Below are 24,964 nucleotides of genomic sequence, written 5' to 3'. Positions count from 1 at the left end.
GTGCCCGATATCTCCAGTGTTTGGAGGGCGTTGTCAGAATTGCCTTTCCAAACCTAGCTGCAAATGTTAGCATGTCCCACTAATTAGCTTACTACCCGCAGTAGTAACCTACAGTAGTCATCTTGTCAGAGTCAACTCAGTGAACTAACCTTAGTTTGCTAATGAAGGCTTAAGGAGTGGTTCAACCAAGCGGCAACCTCTGAGGGTGAAAAGTGCAGCCAACATGGAAACCCGCAGTTCTTCGAATGGGCACTTGAGGCTGGCTCCAAAAGTGAGTCAATCCCCACACTCCCGTGTCAAAATGTCCAACTTTACAGCAAACATGTTTACAGCAGTCAAGCACTACCAAGATGCCGAAGGCGGAGCAGCCCACGTCATGGGTGATGTTCACGGAGGCTACATCTTTATTTCCAGTCTATGGATTCAACACTCCAGAAAAAAGTGGACCTTTATTATTTTGTTAAACCTGCAGTAACAGATTTTTTTGGGCACTTGATGCCACAACAAGAACACAACATTGACATATTATCACCTTATGAAATTATGGCGAATGAAGCAAGGCACAAAAGCAAAACAATGTACTGAAAGACGATAAAACATCCTGTAGAACTGAGGAGACCTGCAGAGGTTACAATCACACTTAGTGGTTTATCACTATTAGTGACTCCTTTCACAATGCATACCGTTATCTGATCTTTTGTCGATCTAAAAAAATATTGATTACTACAGCTTTAAACCATTTTTATTGTTAAATTATCCAGGACCCTAAACTCTTGTTTCTATGCTTCAGAACATTGAAGGTAAAAGATAGATACTCAGAGGCTTATCTTACTTGTCCCCATATGATTGTGTCCTTTTATCTTCCTTCAAATTATAAGGTGTTCAAATTATACTATCTGTATGCCAGATTTTTCTACCCTGCAACAACTGCCATTAACTAAACCACACGCAATCCTCACACACACCAGGAATTATTTATCATGCCTCACTATCTGTTACAACACACACACATCAAACAGTATTCATTTCACTGTCCCATTCCTCCTCCTCTTCATTTTCTCCATCTGGTGCCTCTGTATTTTTAACCAGGAGGAGATAAAAGCTCTCTCCCACCTGTTTTCTGGTTGAACAGAAGCTGTTTGGTATAAAGCATTAAGAGTATCTGCACGCTTCACATAGTCAAATTTATAACTTTAAGACGTTTATAATGCCACCTGGAATTAAATTTAATACCAATTTAATAACCACAATAAAGAACCCAAAATCTGTCACAAGCAGCCTCTTTCTGATTACACACAGCTGATGAGAACAGTAAAAGTAAATGTAAGCATAAGGAAAATGGCACTTGGGGATGAAATTAAGGGACATGATGTCCAATTGTGTATTATAAAGCAGAGGCAATTAAAATAAAGCCTGTTCCCTCGTGACCTCATTTCATAACACAAGGCCAAATATGAGAGCCACACTACTCTGGTCCCATTCACAACTTTTCGTCGAAACCACACAACTCAGAAGATTCATTTAATCTTATTTTCCGACTCTGCTCTGAAATCTCACTAATGCAATATCCTGTAAACACATTCAGATTGTAGATGATTTCAGAGGCTTTAAAAATCAATGTATGACATTACTGTCAGCTTGATTATCACGGTAGAAGAGAAGGATGGTCGGGCAGGAGTCGCATTCTTGTAAATTCTGTGCCTATGAAATAAACTAGAATACAGCGCTACTAGAAGGTTGAACCTGTTGTGGTCTCACCCACCTGGTTTCCCAAAATCACTGGTTCACAATGAACGGAAGCCAGTGGGAACCAGTGGAGTGAGGAATCGAGGGGGAGACATTTTCTAAGAATAATAAAAAACTGATTTTCCTTCACGCCAGTAATCTGGGTAATCAGAGCACAGATTCAACAGAGTACAGCTGTAGCTAATATTGGTACATGATGGTATAATTCTGCTTTGGCCTTTTAGCCTTGATGAAATGACAATCACTTGTGATAACCATTCTTCGGCTTGGCACTAATGTGCAAAGTTGCCAACAAGGTGTAGCTATTGCACTGAAAGAGTGCATCTGAATTGAATTCATAGAGGGGAGAAAGCAGGAACAGACATAGCGGCACAATGAGGGACAAAGTGATGAAGAGACAGACAGAAGCTACAGACAGGTATAATAATCAGTCATCTCTCTCTCTCAGGTCATAATCCGTCCATTAGTCTCAGACGGGGAAGCATAACCACTCAATCTGGGCCTTAATGGGACAGTACTTACATGCTTAGACAGAGCCAGTGAACCTGAGCCGCTGAGCAATTGCCTTGGTGGTACAATGAGTGAGATCCGAAGTTGGAGCTACGGTACGGTGTGGCGCGGAGCATTTCTCCATCTCCATGCCTTTCAATCTCTCTTCTTAGTGCGTAAATGTTTGATAGACTTTGGTAAATAGATTTATTCTATCTAAACATGAAGAATTAATTCTGCATCTGCATTTTTCATTGTAAAATCCACATCTAATCTGGAACAGACCAAACTTAAATACTGAATTCATTAACTATTCATGAATCTCGCTCTGTTTGTCAACTCCTGAATTTGTGGATTGTTCTTGGCGCATAAGAAAAGAACATGCAGGCTAAATGTATCAAAGCCACTGTTGTGCGTCCTCTTTCAAAGGTCATCTTATTATTCATGCTCTGAGTGTGACTGAATAAGCTGATTTCGGGCTCCAAAGGCCTAAGATGTCGAACAGCATGTTAACTGCTTCATATTTGGGTTAATTTACACGGGGTTCAATTCAGACCTTGACTAAAGCGCTGCATTCTTCTTACTATGCAAGTTGCACACTTTGGGTGATAAATATGTAAATCATTTTATGTAGCTCATGCACTGAGCACCACATTCCTTCATTAACATATAACTAACCTACAGTTTATCTAGCCAAGCCTAGAAATACACGGCGCCCCAAATTTCACTGTAAGCCTACTGTAGCTGAAATATTTACAGAGCTTATTATTTTATATTATATTATATTATTCTCCCAAATATGCTTTCAAGGGCAGATAGTATTGATTGATATTAATATTTTAGACAACATTTACATCCATTGAACTATGCCGTAAATTGCGGAATTAAATTTCCATTATTACTATCTGTTGACTATATTCTATATTTTCTTCATGTTATTAATTAAAGTTTAATTAAAGTTACTTCCAGTTAACTGGGTACATTTAGATGCTTTAAGCCACTACTACATGACGGCAACAGCATCGACAACCCAGTGGAACAGGTACATTTTTGGTGTGTATTTATTTTAGCCAGCAGAAAGGACCAGAAGTTAAAGTGATAGTTCGGGTTGGGTGAGGTAATTATTTTCACGGCTTTATCTTGTCCATCAAACAGGCCATTCCTTTGGAACTAAATTTTTTCAACTGTTGAACTGCTGTATTCCTACACACAAGTAGTTAAAATTCTGACTATACTGACTATAGATAACTACCTCACACAACCCCACGTCAAATAACCCAAACTATCACTGTTAAGAGACAAAAGTGGAAATAGCGAACTGGAAAGAACAAAGAAATGGACAGGCTGCATAAGGTCAATAGAGGACACTTAATTACTTCTAGATCCTTATGTCAAGTAAGAATGACACTCTTTTAATGAAGACACTCAGCTGTGTAATCCTTGTGTTTGCGCTTCTTACCCGGTGCATGCTGGGATAGCATGCTGCACCTGTGGGCGGTAGTTTAGAGGCAGCATTCCACTTCTTGCAAGTTGTTGGGGCTGTTTACATGACAAATTCATGCCATTTAGTTTTTTTGGGGGATATTTTCACCATTCCAGGTGCAAATGGCACCATCACATGATCACATGATGTCACTGCTCACAAAATCATATGGAGAGGAATTGTGACAGATTTCAATTTCCACACTAACAATTGACCAAACAGACCAGAATGCAAATACAGGAACAAGCGAGAGCCGAGGACACTACAGTGGGAAAAAGAAGGAAAAACAGAGAGGGAACAAAGGACATATAGAGCTCCAACAAAAGGAGAGAAGAAGAGTGGCTTCAGGGTTATCTGTGGAGGTCCAAGGTTACAAGAGGAAGAAGAAAGATGTTTAACACTTTTTTTGAATTTTACAAATGCAGGAATCAAGGTCATTTTGCTGTGGAATCATAAGAGGAAGGATCGATATTTTCAGCTCAACAGCTGAACCAACACTAAATCATCGTAATTGGTGAGAAAGTCGAGGGAAAAAGGCTGAGTGTGTGTGTGTGTGTGTGTGTGTGTGGTGTATGTGTGTGTAAACATGTAAAAACATTCCACTAAAATATTTTTTTGCAAATTATGTGCACACTTGTGGTTTCCTGGCATGTCATTTTGCCTCCTGTGTGTGTGTGTGTGTGTGTGTGTGTGTGTGTGTGTGTGTGTGTGTGTGTGTGTGTGAGTATTCATGTTTGTTGGAGTGTGTATTAAGGACTGATGCTGAAGCTGCCCCGACAGTGAAGATGAGTTATGCCTCTGCATAAAAGTCCAAGACAGCAGCAACTGAGTGCACATACACACACACACACACACACACAGACACACACACACACACACACACACACACACACACACCAAGTCTCTTATTGTTTGCTGCACAGAGCAAGATCAAATCACTGTCAAAAACGCGTCCCTTCATATCTTTCCATTTACTTTACTGTAAATGCAACTGCGTCACCGTAGGTATAAACACATCAAACTCATCGCGTTGTTATATTTCGTTGGGACCATAAGCTGTACTCACCAGATAAACACAAAGCCTAGATAAGAACACACAGCTGCACAACCTGTCCCAATTTTGCCCACAAAGGACTGCAGAGTAAACTGCAGGGCTTCTGTTCTTCAAACTTTTATTTGATCAGAAAATAAAGAGCATTAGCTGAAGTGATGGCTTCCTCCAATTTTGGACTCTCCCTTTGCCTTAAAGGAAAGTTACAGTTATTTACAATGGGTTTTTTATTTATTGTAGCTGTGCTCTGCTTCTATTGTTTGTACTTGCCAAGCTTTAAGTCCTTGTTCACAGAATGAATTCTGGGATGTCATAGCAGGGAAAGCACGGATAGGTGCACTATCTGGCGAGCTAGTTCCAGTGTGCTGGTATTGTGCATGCTGGCTCACTGTCATGGCTTACACTGGGAAACATGATGACATTGAGCCACCATAAACTTAATTTGTTTCACCCGTCTGACAAGTCAAATACCTTCTGAGACGTGTTCATTGGGGTAAAAAACACAAATGCTGTAGTTGTATGCATTCAATTCACAATTTTTCTGTGCAATGAGGGATTTTTACCAACATTTCCGTTCCAATCATTTATGGTTTTACCTCCACATACAGAGGTAGCTATGTGGTCAAACTCATGACCTCTGGTTTAACTCATTAGCACCTGATGAAGTCAAAGTCATGTCCGATATTCACTCTTTTAGATTTGTTTTGGTCTCCACCAACCCCTGCAGACAAGTGCCTGGCTCTTTTGAGCGGCTACATGTTCCACTATGTTGGTAACCTGGTGCACCTACACCACCGGACCCCCACAACACTGCACATTATCATCAGCACCATCATGACTAATCATACTGGATCATCATTAATCCTACCTTTGAGTTTGTTTTGTACGTCCAGGGCGATGTCCAGAGGGTAGAACGGCAGCACAGGGTCATTGACAAGGCGGAGAATGGCCTCTGCCGTCATCTGTTGGAACACAGCCAAGGGAGATTTGAATTAAGCAAGATTTCATTGTATTTTTTTTCACTACTGCAAGTCTTAGCCTCAGCAATAAAAAAAAACAAAACAAAAATGATCTTGACTTCAGACCTAATTACTTGTTTCTTCCTGAGCTGAAATGTCAGCTAAGCCAACTCAAATAATGAAAAGAGTGACATACGGCTGAAAGCTCCAAAGCAAACATTGACAACATCTGCATTTTTAATATACTGAAACAAGCAAAAATAATGCTTATATAAGATATTTCCCCAACAGTTTTGATAACAATATTAACATAAGCTGGGTCATCAGTTAGGGTAAACATGATGAAACACTCCACCTGAATTTAGACTTTTAACTCTTTAATTTCTCTTGCTCTTATATCTACAGTTCTTTGCTGTTGTCTGTGTGGTTTTATTGCTGCTTGAATCTGCTACTGCTTTAGTTTTTTCTGAATGTCTTGAATTTAGAGATTTTCCAAATCATATTTTTTATTGTTTTTTTCAATATTCTATCATAAGCTTTTGCACATTTTTTCCCCCTCCTTTTGTCTCTCTTTGTAACACATTGTCATTTGGTACTAGACAAAAGTGAAAATACTATATAAAACAACCAAATGTATCTCCTACTATCAATAATATTTTTCGTACTCATAATATTTCATCACACCCCTTTAGGTGTTTTTCTTCCTCCAGGATCTGGTGCACTGTTGTGTTCAACTGCTCATCTCCTTCAAGGATGTTACACCTTATTTAGCATCAATACAAACGGACAGAAATGTTCTCTTGCTTGTTCTCAACAGATTTCAGTTAAGTTCCCTTGTGATTGGTACTTATGACGGTGCAGGAATTCAGTTTGTCAGATCATGTCGTGTCTGCACGTCGTCGCAGGCCTGAGATCTGATTTTGCACCATACGCCTTTGAGGTCCGCACTTTAAATTAAAAATCTGAGACTCCGCGAAACCTTGCGCTTTTCATACTGACATGACAACAGCTGTCATGTTGGGGAAAACATTAATAATCGGGACACCTTTGGCTGCAGTTTGAGCAAACATTTATGGAGATCCCTGCTTGTTCTGGCACCCTATACCGAGAAGCGCCGTCCAAATCACAAAGAGTGTCTGTCTGGCTCCACTCTCAGACAGTGAAGTGTCATCCTGATGCAAACAGAGTCACTGATTCAGCCTTTCTCTCAGCAGGTAGAGGACTTGGCAAGGCTTCGACATGGATTTTTAGTGGAGTATAACATCACAGCAGCTCAGTGTGCTAACCAACTACTCAAAAACAAACCACAAAAAACCACAGCTGAGATTATTGATGCATCGATCCTCTTATTTCACACCTAGACTGTATCATTCTCAGAGGAAACACACCCTTCAGTGCATTGCAAGAAAATTGTATTGTCCCACACTATAATTGGAATCAGCTTTATCAGCCAAGGACATCACATGCATGGTTTAACTGGAGCTACATTCATTTACACCATTACCAATATAAGGCCCCCTGCAAGATACAGAGCTGGATAGAGCTCTTCTTCTTTCGTATTTCTGTTCTCTGTTGAAAAAGTACTAAACAGTTCTCACACTTTCATCCTGATCTACCTTACATGTATTTTGTAGTTTCATGTTTTCAAGAAATGATGATGATTTTTTTTTAATAAGATAACTTTTTGTGCATTTTGGACTTTATTGGACAGATGATAATAGAGAGTCTGAGACCATGAGTCTATTTTCCATTTGTTGTGAAAGTAATACTAATTTCTTTCCCTACAAATGACAGCATCAGCTTAACGATATGAGTGAAAATTTGAATCTTTGAAAAACGTACATGAATTTGAGAATATCTTTGTATTTGGTTTGTCCCTCTTTCGCTTTAATGACAGCGTGCACTCGAGCTGACGAGGATTGACACGAGTCTGTGCAGAACCTGATCACCCATGTTATTCCAGTATGACCTGACAATGTTCCAAAGAGCTTTTGGGGATGTCACAGAGTGTTTGACTTTTTTCAGTCTTCAAGTTCCCCCCATAAATGTTGAATGAGGTGGAGGTCAGGTGACGGTGGAGGAAGGTCCGTGACAGCCGGGACTCTTTGATCGTCTCTGGTCTTCAAGTAGTTCTTGCAAAGGTTTGAGGTGTGTTTGGAGGTGTGTTTATTCTGTTTGTGTATGAATCCGTCTCCACAAAGATGCAAACCAGAGGGTGTGGCATGTCTGATGGAGCGGTACTTCTCCTTGGTCAGAGTATACAAATTCAGTGCAAGTGTCGAACTCCACATTAGGCAAATTAACCCCAGACATCAATATTCCCACCACCACATTTCACTGTAGGGTTGACACACTGCGGTATCATTCTCCTGTTTGTCTCCTGCCATACATGCCAAACTTGGATTCATCAGTAAACGGGACTTCATTCCAGTCATCCACTGTGAATTGCTGGTGTTTGGCCTTGTTTTTCCTCCTGAGAAGTGGTTTAGAAACTGTATAGATCGTCTGATGGTGTGGGGACTTTTGGTCTGCGTGCTCGTGCTTTGGATACATCTGATCCAGTTTCTTCAAAGCATTTTAGAGTTCCATGCACTGCGCCCTCAGAAACCTTTAGTCTAGCCATGATTTTATGCTGAGAAAGCCACTCTTTGCTTTGAACAACAATTCGACTTCTGACACTTTCAGGTTCAAACAGCATCTTTTTCATGTTACATGACATAATTACTTGTGTTTTTAGAGATTTCTGAATCCTCAAAGTTTCTGATTATTTTCAGGTTTGTGTGAAACAAATAGATATTTTTGATCTTTTAAAAGGATATCTCTGGTTATGTGAATTGGGGTGGTGAGAGGTACTTCTATGCAGTCCATGTTTTGCCTGCAGTAGATTTTAGTCAGCATGCTACCAGCTCAGAGAGGCAGCCAGAAGTACCGGCACAGAAGCCGAGTGATGTACCGCTGTGGGCGAGAGTGTCCGCAAAAATGTGCCCATCCAAAAACAGCCAATATCGGTTGATGTGTACACTTTATATTAAATATGTTATCTTGCCGTCAAACAGCCTTTTCCATTGGCTCTACATTTTGTGAACCGTTGAACTACCATGTTCCAGCGCATAAGAACATCGACGCTGCGCAATGTCTTACGCTGCAGTATTAGTTCTGATTGGTTCACACAACCTGCTATACATTTCTAAAAGGTAAGAACATACATCCACATTTTTGGGGAGGTCTTCATTTTCAACTAGTGAGTGGTCAGCTTTTGAATTTAAACCACATCTAGCCACAGAGTAGGAGTTTTTAAGGATGGACCAGTCAGGTTTAAGAGATCTAAAAACATACTGAAGCTGGAAATCGGATACATCATGCTTTCTCACCTGTCTTCTATCTTACTTTATGTACCTAAGCAGCTGTCCCAATATTACTCTACTTTGCTAGTATTTGAGAAAATGGCCTACAGTGTACAGATCTGTTCTGCACCCCTGTGCACTGTTGCCACTGAAATCAATCTGGAGGGGGTGGGTGGGGGGGATTAGAGCATTGATTTGAGGCTGGTGAGTAATACTACTGCAGAAAGCATACATCAAAAGTCTGTAATGTGGTGGGACAGAAAAGGCCGTTGATTTCTTATTTATGGCCTTATTTCTGGATCGTCTCTTTCCAAGGCAGAGAGAGAGAGAGAGAGAGAGAGAGAGAGAGAGAGAGGCAGTGAGAAATGAGATGGTGAGAGATAATGATGGAGGAAGAAATGTGGTGACATAACAGAAAGAAAAAGACAATTCATACTAAAGAAAGATGACAGCTGGAGTAGAGGGGAATGTAGAACAAACTAGCCCAAGCATCCCCTCTCATGTTTCCTCTTTTCCTCTTCTCTTGTCCTCCCCTCCCCTGACCTTTTAGATTATAATGAAATCAGTACCATCTGCCTCTGTTAGATTTCAGGGATGAAACACCATTCAGCTGTTGTCAAAATCTCTCTGATTTCACAAAGCACAGAAGAAGGAGAGATGAAGAATTGTATTTGGTATGTACAGATACATATATTTATTTAGCAAAGGGTCAAAGGTCATAACTAGGGCTTATTCACTGACCCTCAGTCAAATATCAGGACCCAGGGTGACACGGCAAATACTTACTGGGCTGGTTGGTGAACTACTGTAGCCATCAAGTTAACCACTAACACACAAGCAAGCTGGGAACATGACTGTACGAGTCAGTCACAATATCGACTGGAGCTGCTTTCTGTTTTCTCTGTACTGGACCGTTTTACGCTTGATCACTGAGCCCACATTCCTACACGAAGGATTTCATGGAATGGTTGAAATAAGTTAAGACACGTGTATTTATCAGCACAAAAAAAGACACAGTAAGATTAACTCAAAGCGTGAATGAGGCTGACGAGGACTTTGTTTTCTTTGTCAGCTTGCCAGTAAAAACATAAATCCTCCAATACCAGAGACAAGCCTGATTTCCTGATCTGTCTGTGAGTGAATATGAGCTGCAATATACAAAATAAACATAGGCTACATCTGAAATGTCACTGAAACATATTGTTACATACATTTTTAATATGCTGACATTATGGAGACATAAGCCAATGAGTTGACCTTTGCCCAAGTGATCTTTGTGTTTCAATATGTGTTGCTGGTGCCAAATCCCCCCCCCCCCATGTCCTCTTTGGACTTTCTCTCCATTCTTGCATAGTTGATTCTTCTCTTCATGCTGCATATCATTTTCTGAATTTCCACTTTACTACATCCGGCCATTAAGCTAAACACGACTAAATCCCAAGCAAACAAACTTTGATTGTGTTGGATGTGAGTGTGATTGCTGTGATCTCACATGTTCAGATGAGTCCAGGGTTAATTCAACTGTGTGTGTGTTTACTTTGGTCTGGTTTATGGGTGACTTGTTATAATCAGTGTAAAAATGATTAAAAGCTAATCTTAAGTCTTTAGTAGAGGTTTAAAAGAGGGCACTGAGGTTGTAGAGAGAAAGGTCAGCAGTGTGGGGATTGTTGGTGGTAGGGGTCTATCTGTCCCTGAAAAAGAAGTATGAAAAGTTTAAAAAGTTTAGACGAGAGATGAGAAAGACAAGAAATATGATCATACCCTTTTAATTCGTTTTTTGGACCTGTTCAATTGAATTCCACTGAATGAGGAACTGCAATAGTCTGACTGGCTGTAAATAGAGGTGTGAAAAAGGGGTTTGGTATTTTGGAATGAAAGAGAAGATCTGATCCTAACAATGTTGAAAGAGCCATGTTAGAGCTATGAGAAGAATGTATTGAGTATCATCAGCATAAAAGAAATTAAATTAAAATGAAAAATGAAAGAAAAAGACTGACTGAAACATAAAGTCCCTGCTTGTAGCTCTTGGTTTGTTTGTAATAGGCTTGTGTAAATACAAACTACAGCTGTTTCTACTGCATCTGAAGGACTGAGACGATCAGGCCAATTAGTCCAGCAATGTGTGGATGTACTGTATGTAAGCATGTAAGTGAGAATGTTAATCTGTGATCTTTATGTTGAATTTAAATTGGAAAGAGTATCTGTGGCACAAAAACAAATTACAGGCACTTCAGGGTTAGAAAGACCAGAATCCCCAATAATAATAATAATAGTGATAATATGCCTATGGATGTTTGAAGCACATTTGTTGCCTCAGTGGGATAAGCCAGCAAGGTTAAATGTAAATGAGATCTTTTACCTCTGTTTAAGTCATTTCTTTTGCACGTTATCAAATTAATTTTCAACATCATTGTATTGTATGATGTTTGTACCCCATACCAAGTAATCATGGCCTACAGTCAACAGTGAGTGGTGAAACAAACAATGACTTTGATTGAGATGCAATTTTAATTTTTGTGTTTACTTGTGCGCGACTTTAATGTCTGAATGAATGTTGTAAAGGAGACTGAAAATGTCAGCAGCAAAGATAAAGCTCCTGTCTTCCTGAAAACGTACTTGCACTATTCACTCATGTTTTATTAATTTCTTGTTGCTTACAACAAGGAGCCTTTTCAGCCAAATCTGCAGTCCTATTACACGTCAAAGAAATGACAGAATGACGAAGCAGGGCAATGTGTACCTGTGCCTGATATTATGATAATGTTTGCATGCGAGAGCGTGAAATTAAGAAAAGACATTCAGTTGAAGAGTCTAAGAAACGCATGCACGTCACGTCACGTGTAACAGATATATTCCTTACTGAGATATATTCAGAAGTGGAATTGTGAATGTTGAATTTTGATAACCACCACAAAAAATGTAAATTCTGAAAGTGAAACTGACCGTGATTGAGGAGCTTACTGTGCAGCTGAGAACAAATCTACAACAAAAGTAGAACTGAGGACATGTTGAGTGGTTGGTGGTTTAAACAGCAGAGGGCTCTGCTGTGACATGCTATCTACCTTAGTTTTTCTCTCCCTCTCGCTCTCTCTCTCTAACACACAGAAAAGCCATAGTGTATTCTCAGTGACGCACAACTGACACAGCCTCTCAGCCAACTCCTGTCCTATCCGGATCGGTAGCATCATTTGCAGTGCCAGTCTATAAAAATACATGCATGTAGACGTCCAGCGTGGCAACGCTACCTTCAGAGCAGTGCAGCGCTTACATCTACACACACACACACACACACACAGACACATGCCCACAGGCGCATGTGCACAGATGAAGGAGGCAAGAAAATGAAATGATGATGGTCAGATGGATGGATGGAAGAAGCAGAGCAGGTGACGGACATCATTTTCTCTTTCTCTCAGTGAAGTGGTAATTCTGTCCGAGGCTGCGATCTCATTTGCCTGCCTGCCTGTTTTCCCCTGAGGCCTGTGGAGAGATGGAGAGATTCTCCTCTGATTCAGGACGCCCAGTTCTCTGGGCCAAAATAGGCCTCATGAATAAACCATAAACTATGTAGTTAAGTTATGTAACGACAGCACATGAATAGATGCGGCATGGTAAAGTACAGTAGGGGTGGCATTCACTTTCTCTTTTCAAGCTTTGACGGCGTGCATAAACAAACATTACAGTACACATGCATAGCTTGATGGAGCTTGATTCTCCAATAAATTTTGATATAGGTAAATGTCTACTCTGCTGCTGATACTGACTGAGGTCAACTGATTGTATTCCCTATTCAAAACATACATCGATAAAGCAGGACTTCACTAGGGGAAATGCTTTGGTGCACAGCAAAAGTTTCCATTTCGGTTTGTGTGAATGCATGCAACACCTGGAACGTTAGCATGCTAGCACAGTTGAACTAACACAAACTCAAAATCTAAAATCACTGCATAAGTGAATGCTAAAGCACTTAAAATTAACAAGACGGTGGGTTAATTGCCTTGCTAGCAGCTTTGTGAGGCTGTACTTATGCCCAGCTGTGCTTTGACATAAATACTAACATCGACATGCTAATACGCTTACAATGACAATACTAACAGACAGATGATGGCGCACCATTAAGTAGGAGGATCACCAAAGTTATTACAATTCATCTTGAGGGGGGCATGAAGGTCTGCACCAAATGTTATGACAATACATCCAATGGCTGATGAGGCACTTCTCTAAAAGCTGGGGTAGGCAGTAATGTTTTGGCATCAATGGGCAAAAATTCCATTATAACCGTTCAGCATATTGCAATTCAAGGGGTCTGAGAGCAAATCAGACGTCTGCACCACCTCTTGGTTATGTTTTCAGGCTTTAGAAAACTAGCTCATGACGGGAGACTTTGGCTAACCCCAGGTCTTTTCAAAGCGTTCCCACAAATGCAGATGTGTGTGCACGTCCCTTCATGGATAACTATCAACATCTGTGAAGCATTTCAGAGATGGTGAAAACTTCTACTTCAACTGGACAGGTAACGTTTTCATTTTCCTGTCATATCTAAATGTGTTGTGGTAGTTGGTTGTGTAGGTAGATTTACAATGTGTGTATGTAGGAAACGTGTGCATATTCCTGTGAGTGGAGTGCTGCAAGAGGGTGGCTGTATTTTCAAATTCTGGCCCCTTTTCTTCTAAATTTCTGCCGACGTCAGCTTTAAGAACCACAAATGTCAACCTCATTGAAAACTCAGAGGATCATCATCCTCTGGAAACCCATCAATGTTTGTACTAAATTCTATGACAATCCATCCATTAGTTAGTGGTGAGGTATTTTGGTCTGCTGTGAACTCATCGACAGACCTGCATTGCCTTCCCTAGATGCTGTTGGCGTGGCTAAAAATGATTATACAGTGTTAATGAGCCCATGTGTTGAGAAAATTCAAGCTGTGCTGCAGGATATGGCGAGGTGGCAGACTATGTGAAGCTTACAGAATGGTGACACAAGAAGAAAAATAAGCATTTAGTGTAATTATAATGTTGAACCTCTTTCAGCTCTCAGTCTGCATGAATTATCCTCAAAATATCGGACACAGCCAGGATTCGTCAAAACGTGGCAACCAGTGGTAAAAGGTAGTTACACTGCAACTATGTCTAAAGAAAATCATTATCAATCATTTTATTTTTCAATCTATTATTGCATTTGTGATACAATGTGTATTCTTGGTGAAGACTGAAGAAGACTCTGGCACACATTCACTATAGGTAAGGACACAGAACAGCCACTGGTTGCACACAAACAACTATGACTATTGGCAAATACTGGGGACGAGTGTGTTTTATTTACATCCAACTTTCTTTGAGAAAAATGTGTCGTTTCTTCATCTAAACACTTGGGTCTGTACATGGAACTGTAACATTATTAATATTAGACTATATAACATTATGGTTGCAGAAACTCTCCCCCTATCCTCTGCTGACTCTATAACAGCCCACAGCAGAAGGGACAAAGTAATCCTTGATTTTTTTTTTTTCCCCCCACGCAAAAAAAACACAATTTGGGGAGATAGTGATCGCAAGCAGGGAAGTCAACTCGGGGCCTCAAAGCAGAGGGAATAAAAAAAAAGCTGTGGGCTGGAGTCGAACTGGGGTTCAGCTGGCAGCGTTGCTGCTCTTGTGACAAAGAGCCGTCTGCTGCCTCTAGGCCAAGTGCAAGCCACACTCCTTTGCCAGAGAACAGCTTTTGTCAGCCGTTACTGTTCAAGGTTCAATCATGTTTGTAGCAAAATGGGTGATTAGATTTGCTAGAGAAAAGTAGGGAGGGTACACTCTGTTTTAGTTTCAAGAAAATGTACCTTGACAGTCTGAAAGGTAATTAAGGAAAAAAAAATTCTCATAACAGCCCTTAACTTGAATTAGGATGAGTTTCAAAACATCAACACTGAAAAGACCCAATGGCACACAATAGTACAAACAGATCCAGACAGAGCCAAACAGATCTGACCCAAAACGCTGAATGACTGTGGGCTGAACTGTTTTTCACTGGGATTTCCCTGTTTTTCTACAAATTAACAAACATGTGTTTAATCACTGTTAATATGAGCCTTGCTCCACGTATAAAGCTGCACTAATTAATAACTTTATATTAATAATGGCTCAAATGACTAGGTGTAATGTGACATGTATTGCTTACAGTGATGAACCCACAAAGAATGATCACCCGGGTCTGCATTGTTTCGGTTTTAAAACTTCATTGTTTTTTATTTTCTTACTCTCACTGCTCTTTTCAGTGTCGTCTGCAGCAGCAGCAGCATGCAGGTGTTGCCAGTAAAAACAGCTCTGATAAACCCACTTTACACATCCTGTCCAGCCCCAACGGTTAGGAACTAGCTGATGAACACAGAGGAACATCACAGGCGCCAGAACCAGATATATTTCTGAGAGTTGGTATAAAACAAAAACAGAACTAAAAGGACAGTAGATATTGGACTTAGCTGAAAGATAATGTTGCTCCATATCTGCTGGATGTTTAAATAGCCAACTGTTGATAACATATAAGTCATGTACTGAAACTTAAAAGGTGATAATATGTCAATGTTGTATTTACAGCATATTTCCGCTGCCCCCAAGGGCAGGTTTAAAGTGAGGGAAAGATCATGGCTATGAAAAACAAACTTTGGTCTTGGCTAAGGGAAGGAAAAGATTTTTGTTATCTTGAAAACAAACAAACAAACAAACAACAAGACCACCTCCATACCCTTTTATTTACTGTTTTAATACATAAAAGTTAAATAATTTATGATTCTTTAATTACCCTAAACGGACCATCAGAAAAAGACAAAAAGGTATAGGTCATTTGTCCCTACCCTCAGATACGAGAATCGTACCAGAGGCAGGTGTTTCTGACCTTCACCGTCATGGCAACAGTAATAAACATGTTGTTAAGGTTGTGGAACGGTCATGGTTTGGTTAGGTTTAGGCACAAAACTAATTGGTTGGGTTTAGGAAATGATCATAGTTTGGGTTAATTAAAAACAAACAAAAATCCTGTGTAAAAGTCGTGCATTATGTCGACCCATCCATCCACCTGACCTCCTCCTCTACGACATAGACGTTGCTGCTCTTTACTGTATACTACGTCACCTGACTTCCTCCTTTGCACACGTCATAATTATTATGACTGGTAGCAACTCTACCAATGCGGCAGACTTATTATTTTATGTCTTGCTAGATATTTTGCATGAGCCCATATTTTACAATATATCTTTTTATGCTGAAATAACTTTCCTATATTAGATGTGCTTATTGCTACGTTTGTCAACTGAGGAAAATAGACTATTCAGTGTTTTAAATATGCCAATAGTTGGCTTGATACTGGTTCGACCTTGAGAAGTTTTCAGATACCTTATCCACAGTAAATGACTTACAAATCACACAAATGACTCTACTCACTTATGTAAACCGGGCCTTTAAGGGCATTTCAATTTCAATTCTTCACTGCAATTCATGATGTTCCCAGATATGGTTGCTAGGTGATTTCTGACATGAGTGCAAAGCCTCTCTACTCATTAATATAAAAAACCCTCACACACCCTCCTGTCCACGCAAGAACACATACACAGTCAGTACGCATGGCCAGTGCTGGCACAAATATTTACTGACACAAATCATGCAATGAGCTAGTTTCTGGAAGACATCTTTTCCCTGCCTCAACGAGCCTGCGTTTTAATAACAGATGGTCCCATCTGCAGCGCTTCTCTCCAAACACACTGCATGTGTGTGTATGTTTTGATTGTACTGACTGAAACAAAATCAAAGAAAGAGTTTTTCTCCCACAGACAACCAATTATGAACATACCCAACTGGAAAAGCTTTAATTGGATAAACACTGAGTTAAACCCTTTACCCACGATCAAATGTGACAACAGTGAAGTAGAAATACGGATTCATTTGAAAACATTTAACCTGTCAAACAGCCATTAGATATGATAATCATTACCTTTTTCAGGTTATCATAATGGTCAAAAAACCCTCTGTAGTAGAGACTAAAAAGATTAAAGACAGTATCTATGTTTAGCTTTTATATGTCATTTAATATATTCCCAGGAGGAAAAAATAAGAAGATTTCATTGAAGAAACTCATTTTCTCCATTCAAGCTCAGCTCATGCTCTGGAGGACGATTTCAGGAAGTGCCAGGGAGTGACTTTGTCTCAGCATGTGCTTTTTATCTGCTCTAGGCCTTGTTAGATCATTGAGTGTGACATATTGGGGAGAGGTGAATGAAAACCCTCAGACATGGTGCTAATTAATTCACACTTTGGCGACCATATAGGCCCGCCCCCATGCCTGCTGTCTCTGTATGGCTTTGCATGACATATGTAGCCTGGAAGATTGATACTGTGAATGTCGGCGCTCAGCCATGCTCATTACAGCAAAAGCCTCAACAAAGCCTCAAGCACTTTTCAAGGATCAGTTTTGTGCTTGAAAATTCTATATCTAAAGAGCAGGTGCGATACACAAAGCTGTATTAAAAAAGAAAGGTTAGAGAAGGAGACAACCCATCCAATGAACCTGTATTCTACTAAAACTGCAGTAAGAGCAGACGTAAAGAGCATACCAAAAAAGTCTGTGAGGAAGCTACACTTTGTTCTATTCTTATTCTATTCATTGAATTACAAATTCTCCTGTAAAAACTAATACACACTAAAAGATGTATTCACAGGTTCTGCACCTGTTAAATATTTTGCAATCTTGTCATTTCATTAGTGATTTCATAATTAGCTGCTGTCTAAGTAAATCTAGTCATCAGTACACTTGAAGTTTTTCACATGCAGTTCAGCAGTTACTTGCACCCACCCTATTTTTACAGTCAGTGGACGGACTGATAGATTGTTGACTGTAGCGACAGATCTGAATTACATGACAGGTTTTTTAGCTCTGGTTCCTCATTTGCACCCATCATAATAATGACACTTGCTTGTTTTAATTATAACTGAGTTCAGTACTGACAACTATGTGAAATTTACTCTGTCTAAAACTAGGATCCAGGAGTGGCTCTATCAGTTATGTAAGTTAAGAAGAGAAAATGAGATGCATTTTGTTGCTCTTTGTGTCATAATTTTAGGTTATTCAGTAAAACTAAAAAGGATCACTTTCCTTTGGAACACAGTGAAAGTACGAATCAATTGGACATTAATGCTGTCCGTCTGAATATTATGACAATGCCTAAAAGACATCAATTAATTAATTAATTCATTCATTCATTCATTCATTCAAGACACAAGCCCAACTAAAGGCGCTGAAAGAGAAGTGACTGAGGGCAAACACACTTTGAAATCAAGACACTTGACTAGGAGTGTCATTTTTAGAAGTATCCAAACAGTCAATTTCAAGCTCTATTGACGACTCAAGACTGTGCAGCACATTATACTAAATCCCTGAAGGTTGGTGAACCAAGCAAAGCAACAAGTCCTTCGACCTTAACAACAGGTTGCTCGTCACTGCCCTCAGATACGACCCATGGAGTGTAACAGTGGCAGGCATGCCGGACCTTTAAAGGTTGCGGGATGGTCATGGTTTGGTTAGGTTTAGGCACAGAAACTACTTGGTTAAAGAAACTATTTGTAAGCTACATAGCCAACATTAGCATTAACAGCTGTTTGATTACCATTATAGAGGAAATGTTGTGAGTTCAGCATCAAACTTCATTCCTTTACTCACCAACAGCTGTCTCCAGCAGTGGAAAGCAACACCAGTGTTAACTCTTCTAACATCTTTTCTTTGACTGAGGTTAGCATGCTAACCAGCTAGCCCTGATTTGTCTCATCACTTCCCAATAGCAACTCACTGTAGCTTCCAATTTGCCCTGATGGTTGTTTTAAAGATGTCTCCCCATTCATTCTCATTGCAGGCACATAATAATAATAATATATGACTTCAATGTTATTGCATTGCAGGCACATAATTAGTATGCAGGATAATAATATATGCCTTCAATGCTTTTACATCGCAGGCACATAACTATAGGTTGTAATAAGAACACTTATGGGTTTAATTTTTTCTTCTTTATAAGAGGACAGTCTCAAGAAAAGGATAAATCAGTTCCCGTGTTCTCTAACTATAATGAAAGGTTAAAATTGTAATATAATATATTTTGTAATTAGATTTTCAATAAGAAAAATCTACTAATACACTCTGAAACTGTTTGCATTGGTCACATACAAGCTCTGTGTAACTGAACTTCAACAATGATAAAATGTTTTCATGGGGATGTTGGTATGTTTTCTCTTGTAAAATTTAAATGTGACCTTTTATTGACTTTAAAGGTAACACACACACACACACACACACACACACACACACACACACACAGGATCACATTTGCAGTGTGCAAATTACATTTCTCTGGTGTGTTGTGCCTGTACTTTGTGGAAACTGGATGTACATAGATTTCAACCAGGTGCTGAATTACTGCGGTGCCCTTCAGTAAGTCACTCAACCTTGATTCTAACCGCACAGATTCCAGGCCAAGTGGTTCCATATTGCTGTGTTTGTATAAAAGCTTGTCTCACTGGGGTTTGGATGTGTGTGTGTCAGCAAAACAATAGCAGGTCTTTCAGAATAAATCAACCTACATCGAATCCTTGTATGTCCTCATGTTACAGCATTCAACAACTACACTTTGTTTTTCATACAGCCATCCCAGAAACTGACAGGAACAGAAGAAAAGTATAATAAAAGCAGGACAGAGTGGAAAGCTATAGTATGCACAGCACACAGAGAGCACAGTATGAATATTCATGTCCCATATACTGTGTCTGCCAGTGCTATGAGTGAAGGAGGGTTTCTGTAATACACAGAGGTCATGAATCACCTGACCTGACAAGAGAGAAGATGGAGGAGGTTTAGAAAAAAAAAAAAAAAAAAAAAGGAGAAGTCATGGAAAATTAATGGGGGAAAGGAGGTGGAGGAAGAAGGTGAAGAAGTGGTGAAGACAATGGAAGAGGAGAAAAAGTTCAGAAAGAGTGTAAGGTAAAAGGGAAAGGACAGGTCATGAGAAATGAGGCAGAAGAGGAGGACAAGAAGAAAGAATAGAGAGGAAAACACGTCAGAGAAACAGTGGAGAGGAGAGCCATTAACGAAATCAAATGTTCTTTGTGCTCCAGGAAACATATGGTGCTCCTGCTAACTCAAAGAACGATGCAAAGCCAATTGAAGTATGCATTGTAAAAGGAAGTGAAGAATACAGCAGGTTTTCGGAGACTGTCCCAGATTTGAAGTGACGAGAACACAGACAACAAATTCATTCATGTGTCCCTGGTGGATCATTTGCTCTACATAATGCTAGGCAATAACATTTGTCAATGCTAACACAACTCATTTACAACTTTAGCCATGCTATAATAAAATGTGTTGCAGCACAAAATGTAAGTACAATATGAGCCTGTGCGGCAACTGTTACAAATCATTTATCCAGCAATAATACTTTACCATTACTGATTGGTTTGATTATATTAACCCTCCTACTAGTTTTCAAGTTTGCTTGTGTGAAACATACCATTAAGTTTTTTCTGGTCAAAACAGGATTTCATTTCATCCTATACATCTGTGTAGTTATTGCTCAAACCCAGTCAAACATCCTGAAAAATTACAGCTAAACGAATATAATATTAATAAAATCAAGAAAACGTATTGACTTGAATCTGTAAGTCAAATGAGGTCCAAAGTACATAAAATATATATATATACACACACATACACACATATAATGCATATAATATGGATATAATATAATGTATAATATAATGTATATAATAAGTTACTGCACAGATAAGATTTTGCTGGATGATAATTATTGTGTTATTCAGTGCTTGTTAATTAATTCAAACACGGGTCAAATTGGAACGTCAAACACTAGAGGTGTTAAAACCGTATCTAACACATAAGGAACTGATATCAAAGAACCTACGCAGCCACAGCCCACCCACACAGGTGTTTTCACTTGTTATCTGTTTAGACCTCTCCTGTAAAAGAGTGTGTGGGTGTGTACATACTGTGCTTGATTGACATTAAATCAAAGCAAATTTAAAGTGATTCAAAAAAGAAATCTCTTTGAAATTCATTCAGAAAAGGAAAACAAAGCAAAACAAAAGCAGAAGCAGAAAAAACACAATTTGAGATGCTTCATTCATAACGTGGGAAACCAAGTTACATAACCAGCTCTGTACTTCCTGATGAAGAAACGATTGACAGAATGATGAACTAATGAACTCTAAACATTGTTGTTTTTTTTTTTTTTTTTTTTGTTTGTTGCTGTTTGTTTTCCTCTTTAATGTTATCTGTAGCTATTTATGTATCTGTTTTGATTGGATATGAAATGTGAAAAACAATAAATATATTCAACCAAAAACAAACAAATAAACAAACAAACAAACAAAAAAAACTGTGTGTGTATGAAGCTGTATTTCAACAGAAATAAGGACAAATAATGAGAAAGGTGTGCTGGAGGCGGGGCTCTTATTGTCTCTAAAGTTTTCTACCTTTGTGTGTGTTAGGGTGTGTGTCTGCCTTTATTAAACAGTTCTGTCAACTCAGCTTTCAGTTGGTTTGATGGGCTGTGATCAGATGTGACAGCAATAGAGGCAGTAAGGGGACACGCACACACACACACACACACACACACACACACACACACACACACACACACGTAATCCATGCACAAATATCGGGTCTCATGGGAGGGAGATCTCTCTCACATTCATCTTTAATCCCCAGCAAACACAATGAAAACCTCCTCTCTCTCCTGTCTGCCAATCATCCAAGCCTGATAACTGCTCTTCTGGACTCACAAAAGAAATATACACACACACAAATACACACACAAGGCCTTTTTGTGTTTGTTGGCCTGTATCTTCGAGGTCTCCGAGGCGTTTCCCTTCTCGCCAAAACATCTAGCTCCTCTCCATCAACATCACCCCGGGAGCAGCCGCATCACATTTTCATGTCTGTCTATTGATTAAATGGTAATGCCAATCAATTTTTCATCTTCTGCATCTTCAGCACTGTTGTGAAAGTGTGTGTTAGAAAAGACAGAGATACAGTAGCCCCTATGATGACAAGAAAATAGGAAAGAAACTGGCAGGAGAGCAGCATAAGAAGAGAAAGCAGCAAAGAGAGAGTAGACTTAGGGGTTCACTTGTGTTATTGCAGTGAAAAAGCCTTTGGCTGTTTTGCGATGTGTGTTTTTTCACACCATTGGAGTATAGCAGCATTATGTTTTGGTTTAATAATTCATTTGACACAGGGTTTAAAAGTTACAGCGCGCATATCCGTCATGTGATCTTGTGTGACTCTGTGTGTTGACTAACTTTGGTGTGCCCGAATGAGTTCTGTTTATGTGTGTGTGTGTGTTTGTGTGCATGCATACTGATAGGAGTGTACTTCCATTTGGGCATGAGTGGGCATATGCTCTTCTCTGTTCCCTGAAGGAGAAGAGCATGAACTCATCTGCAGGATTTAGAATCATATATCTTTTAACAATTTCAATTTAAAGGCCATTTTGCCAAATTATAAATTTGTTTCTGGCTCCTCTAATTGGCTTTAGTGGGACTTGTAACACCACTGCAGGGCAGATTACAGGAGTGACTAATAGAGCGAGAGAGCAGAGTGAGTGTCAGAGAAGATGGGAATCACTAGAGTATTCATGAAAAGAGAGAAAGAAAGACATCTTCTGGCATCAAAGCAGCCCAGCTCTACTGCTCTACTGTGTAAAATAATTAAAAGGAGCAAAATGGAGAGGAGACTTAGTGAGTCTTTGGAGCTATCAAAGAATCAAGGGGAAATGTAGACAGGCAGTCGGTCAGTTAAGGTGGGAGACTTTCACAAGCTCCATATGCAACAAAGTAAAGTCTTAAGCTCCATAAAGCACAGAATAGAGTTTCAATCACCTCTAAATCTTCACAGGTAACTACACCCAGACTAAAACTAATGCTTGTACTGCCATCCAGCATCCATCCATCCAGTTGCTTCATGCTCTGTCCACACCCCGTGCCCTGCAGCACTTTACAATGCACAAATGTCCACTGCCATATACTCACTGGGTGTGGTCAAATATACAGCAGCCCACATCTGACACCCAACAGTGATGATGAGTGTAGTCAGGTGTGCAACCCATATAAGTCATTGAAGCAATGTGAGAAAGTGAGAGAGAGAGCAAGGCAAGGCAAAGAGGGGTGGATCAAGGTCCTGCCACCAGCTCTATAATGAAATAATTTTTTACCCATTGGAAATAGCATTATTTTGGGGAACACTGGACTTCTACAAACTACTTAATTAGCTGTTTCATACCTGTGAGCTGTCCCCTATAATCTGACAGCCAGCAGCAACTGTACTGTACTTCAACTGTTTGCTCTTCCCTAGCCTGGTGGGTTGGTCAAATGACTGTGATTGGCTGGGTGGCCCTTGTAACAGACTAACTTGACCAATAGTTGAAGGCAAGCATTAGTGACTTGAATTTGATTCAGGAGGCCATGGGTTGTAGGTTGGCGAGTAATGGAGTGACATCTGCCCTTTTGGGATGATGGCAGACCAGACGAGCTGCTGCATCGTGGACCATCTGCAGGGGTTCACTGTGCATGAACGGAGTCCTGCCAGAAGCATTGCAGTAGTCGAGGCGAGAGATAACCATGGCCTGGACCAAGAGCTGGGTGGAGTACTGAGCCTGATTTGTCTGATGCTGTATAGAGCAAAGTGGCATGCAACCTTGGTTGGGGTAAGAAATGAAAAAACAATTTTGATATCGATATCATGATGGAGAGACTGATTGGCTGGGATGACTTCCTTCATCCATGTGGAAAGACAGGCCTAGATCCAGGGTCATCTGGTGGGAACGGCAGGTAAAGTTGGGTGTCGTTTGTATATCAATGACCCAAGGAGATGGTATATATTGCAAATCCAATCCTTGGGGCACTCCTGTAGGGAGGGGAGGGGAAGGGATAAGGACATTTGTCCTTGCCATGACACACTGAAGGAGCGCCCAGTGAGATGGGATTTAAACCAAAAAAGTGGTCTGCCTGAGATGCCCATGTTAGAGCGACCAGTACTGAGACCAGTCGATAGGGTCCACTTGAGCAGGGTCGAGTGAGGGCTTTTGGAACAGAGCAGTCACCTGAGCCTGAATGTAGTGGGAAATGTTCCCGAAGCCAGTGAGGCATTTATCACGTGTGTGATTGCTGGCACAATATGGTTTGGAGGAGGTTTGTGGAAACAGGGTCCAATGCACATGTTGGAGGATGGGCTACCTGTCAGAAGTTCTGACACAGTTTGTGTGTGTGTGTGTGTGTGTGTGTGTGTGTGTGTGTGTGTGACACACAGTGCCCTCACAGTCCGTGTTGGTACCTTTTATACAGAATGGCGAAGCGGAATAAAGGCCTTGGACAGGCTGTGTAAAAGGGGCTAGTGTCAGCCGGGCAGTTGGTGGGCAGATAAATAGACTCATATAACTCAGCAGTATATTTTATTCACTATTTCTTTCTATTACTTTGCAGCATTTATCCCCATATATGTAGTGCCTGTGTTTATCAAATTGGAAAAGGTGTTTTCTTCATTTTCTTCTATTTTGTCTATTTTGTATCTTTGCCAAGCAAAGATACAAAACCCAACAGACACATCAATTATTCATCGTATATTTAAAGGCAAGACTTTCAGAAAGGTAGAGTTTTATCAAAAGAGTATCATCAGTTGCATGTATGTGTAAATGTAAATGTGTAAATCGAATGCCATTAGAAATTCACAATGACAAATAGAGAGTATTTATAACTTGGTAACACTTGTCCAGGTGTCTTTACAGAAATTAGCTAGTGTCACACTAAAATTAGCTCATATGTACATGACCGTTCAAAAGTTTTAGAAGACCATT

At 39.9% G+C, this 24,964-nt stretch overlaps 1 protein-coding gene across 1 annotated transcript in view; it reads right to left on the bottom strand.

Annotated features, from left to right (window-relative positions):
- Nucleotides 1-24,964, bottom strand: part of LOC130170887 (inactive N-acetylated-alpha-linked acidic dipeptidase-like protein 2) — a 431,329-nt gene that overhangs the window by 25,118 nt on the left and 381,247 nt on the right. The window contains exon 17 of the mRNA XM_056378584.1: nucleotides 5,638-5,731. Coding sequence (XP_056234559.1) covers nucleotides 5,638-5,731 — 94 coding nt within the window. The remainder of the gene's footprint in view (nucleotides 1-5,637; nucleotides 5,732-24,964) is intronic.

This window comes from Seriola aureovittata, chromosome 6 (assembly GCF_021018895.1).
Source record: "Seriola aureovittata isolate HTS-2021-v1 ecotype China chromosome 6, ASM2101889v1, whole genome shotgun sequence".
Lineage (NCBI taxonomy): Eukaryota > Metazoa > Chordata > Actinopteri > Carangiformes > Carangidae > Seriola > Seriola aureovittata.
Note: the sequence above shows the minus strand (reverse complement) of the source record. Positions and strands in the feature narration are given on the sequence as shown.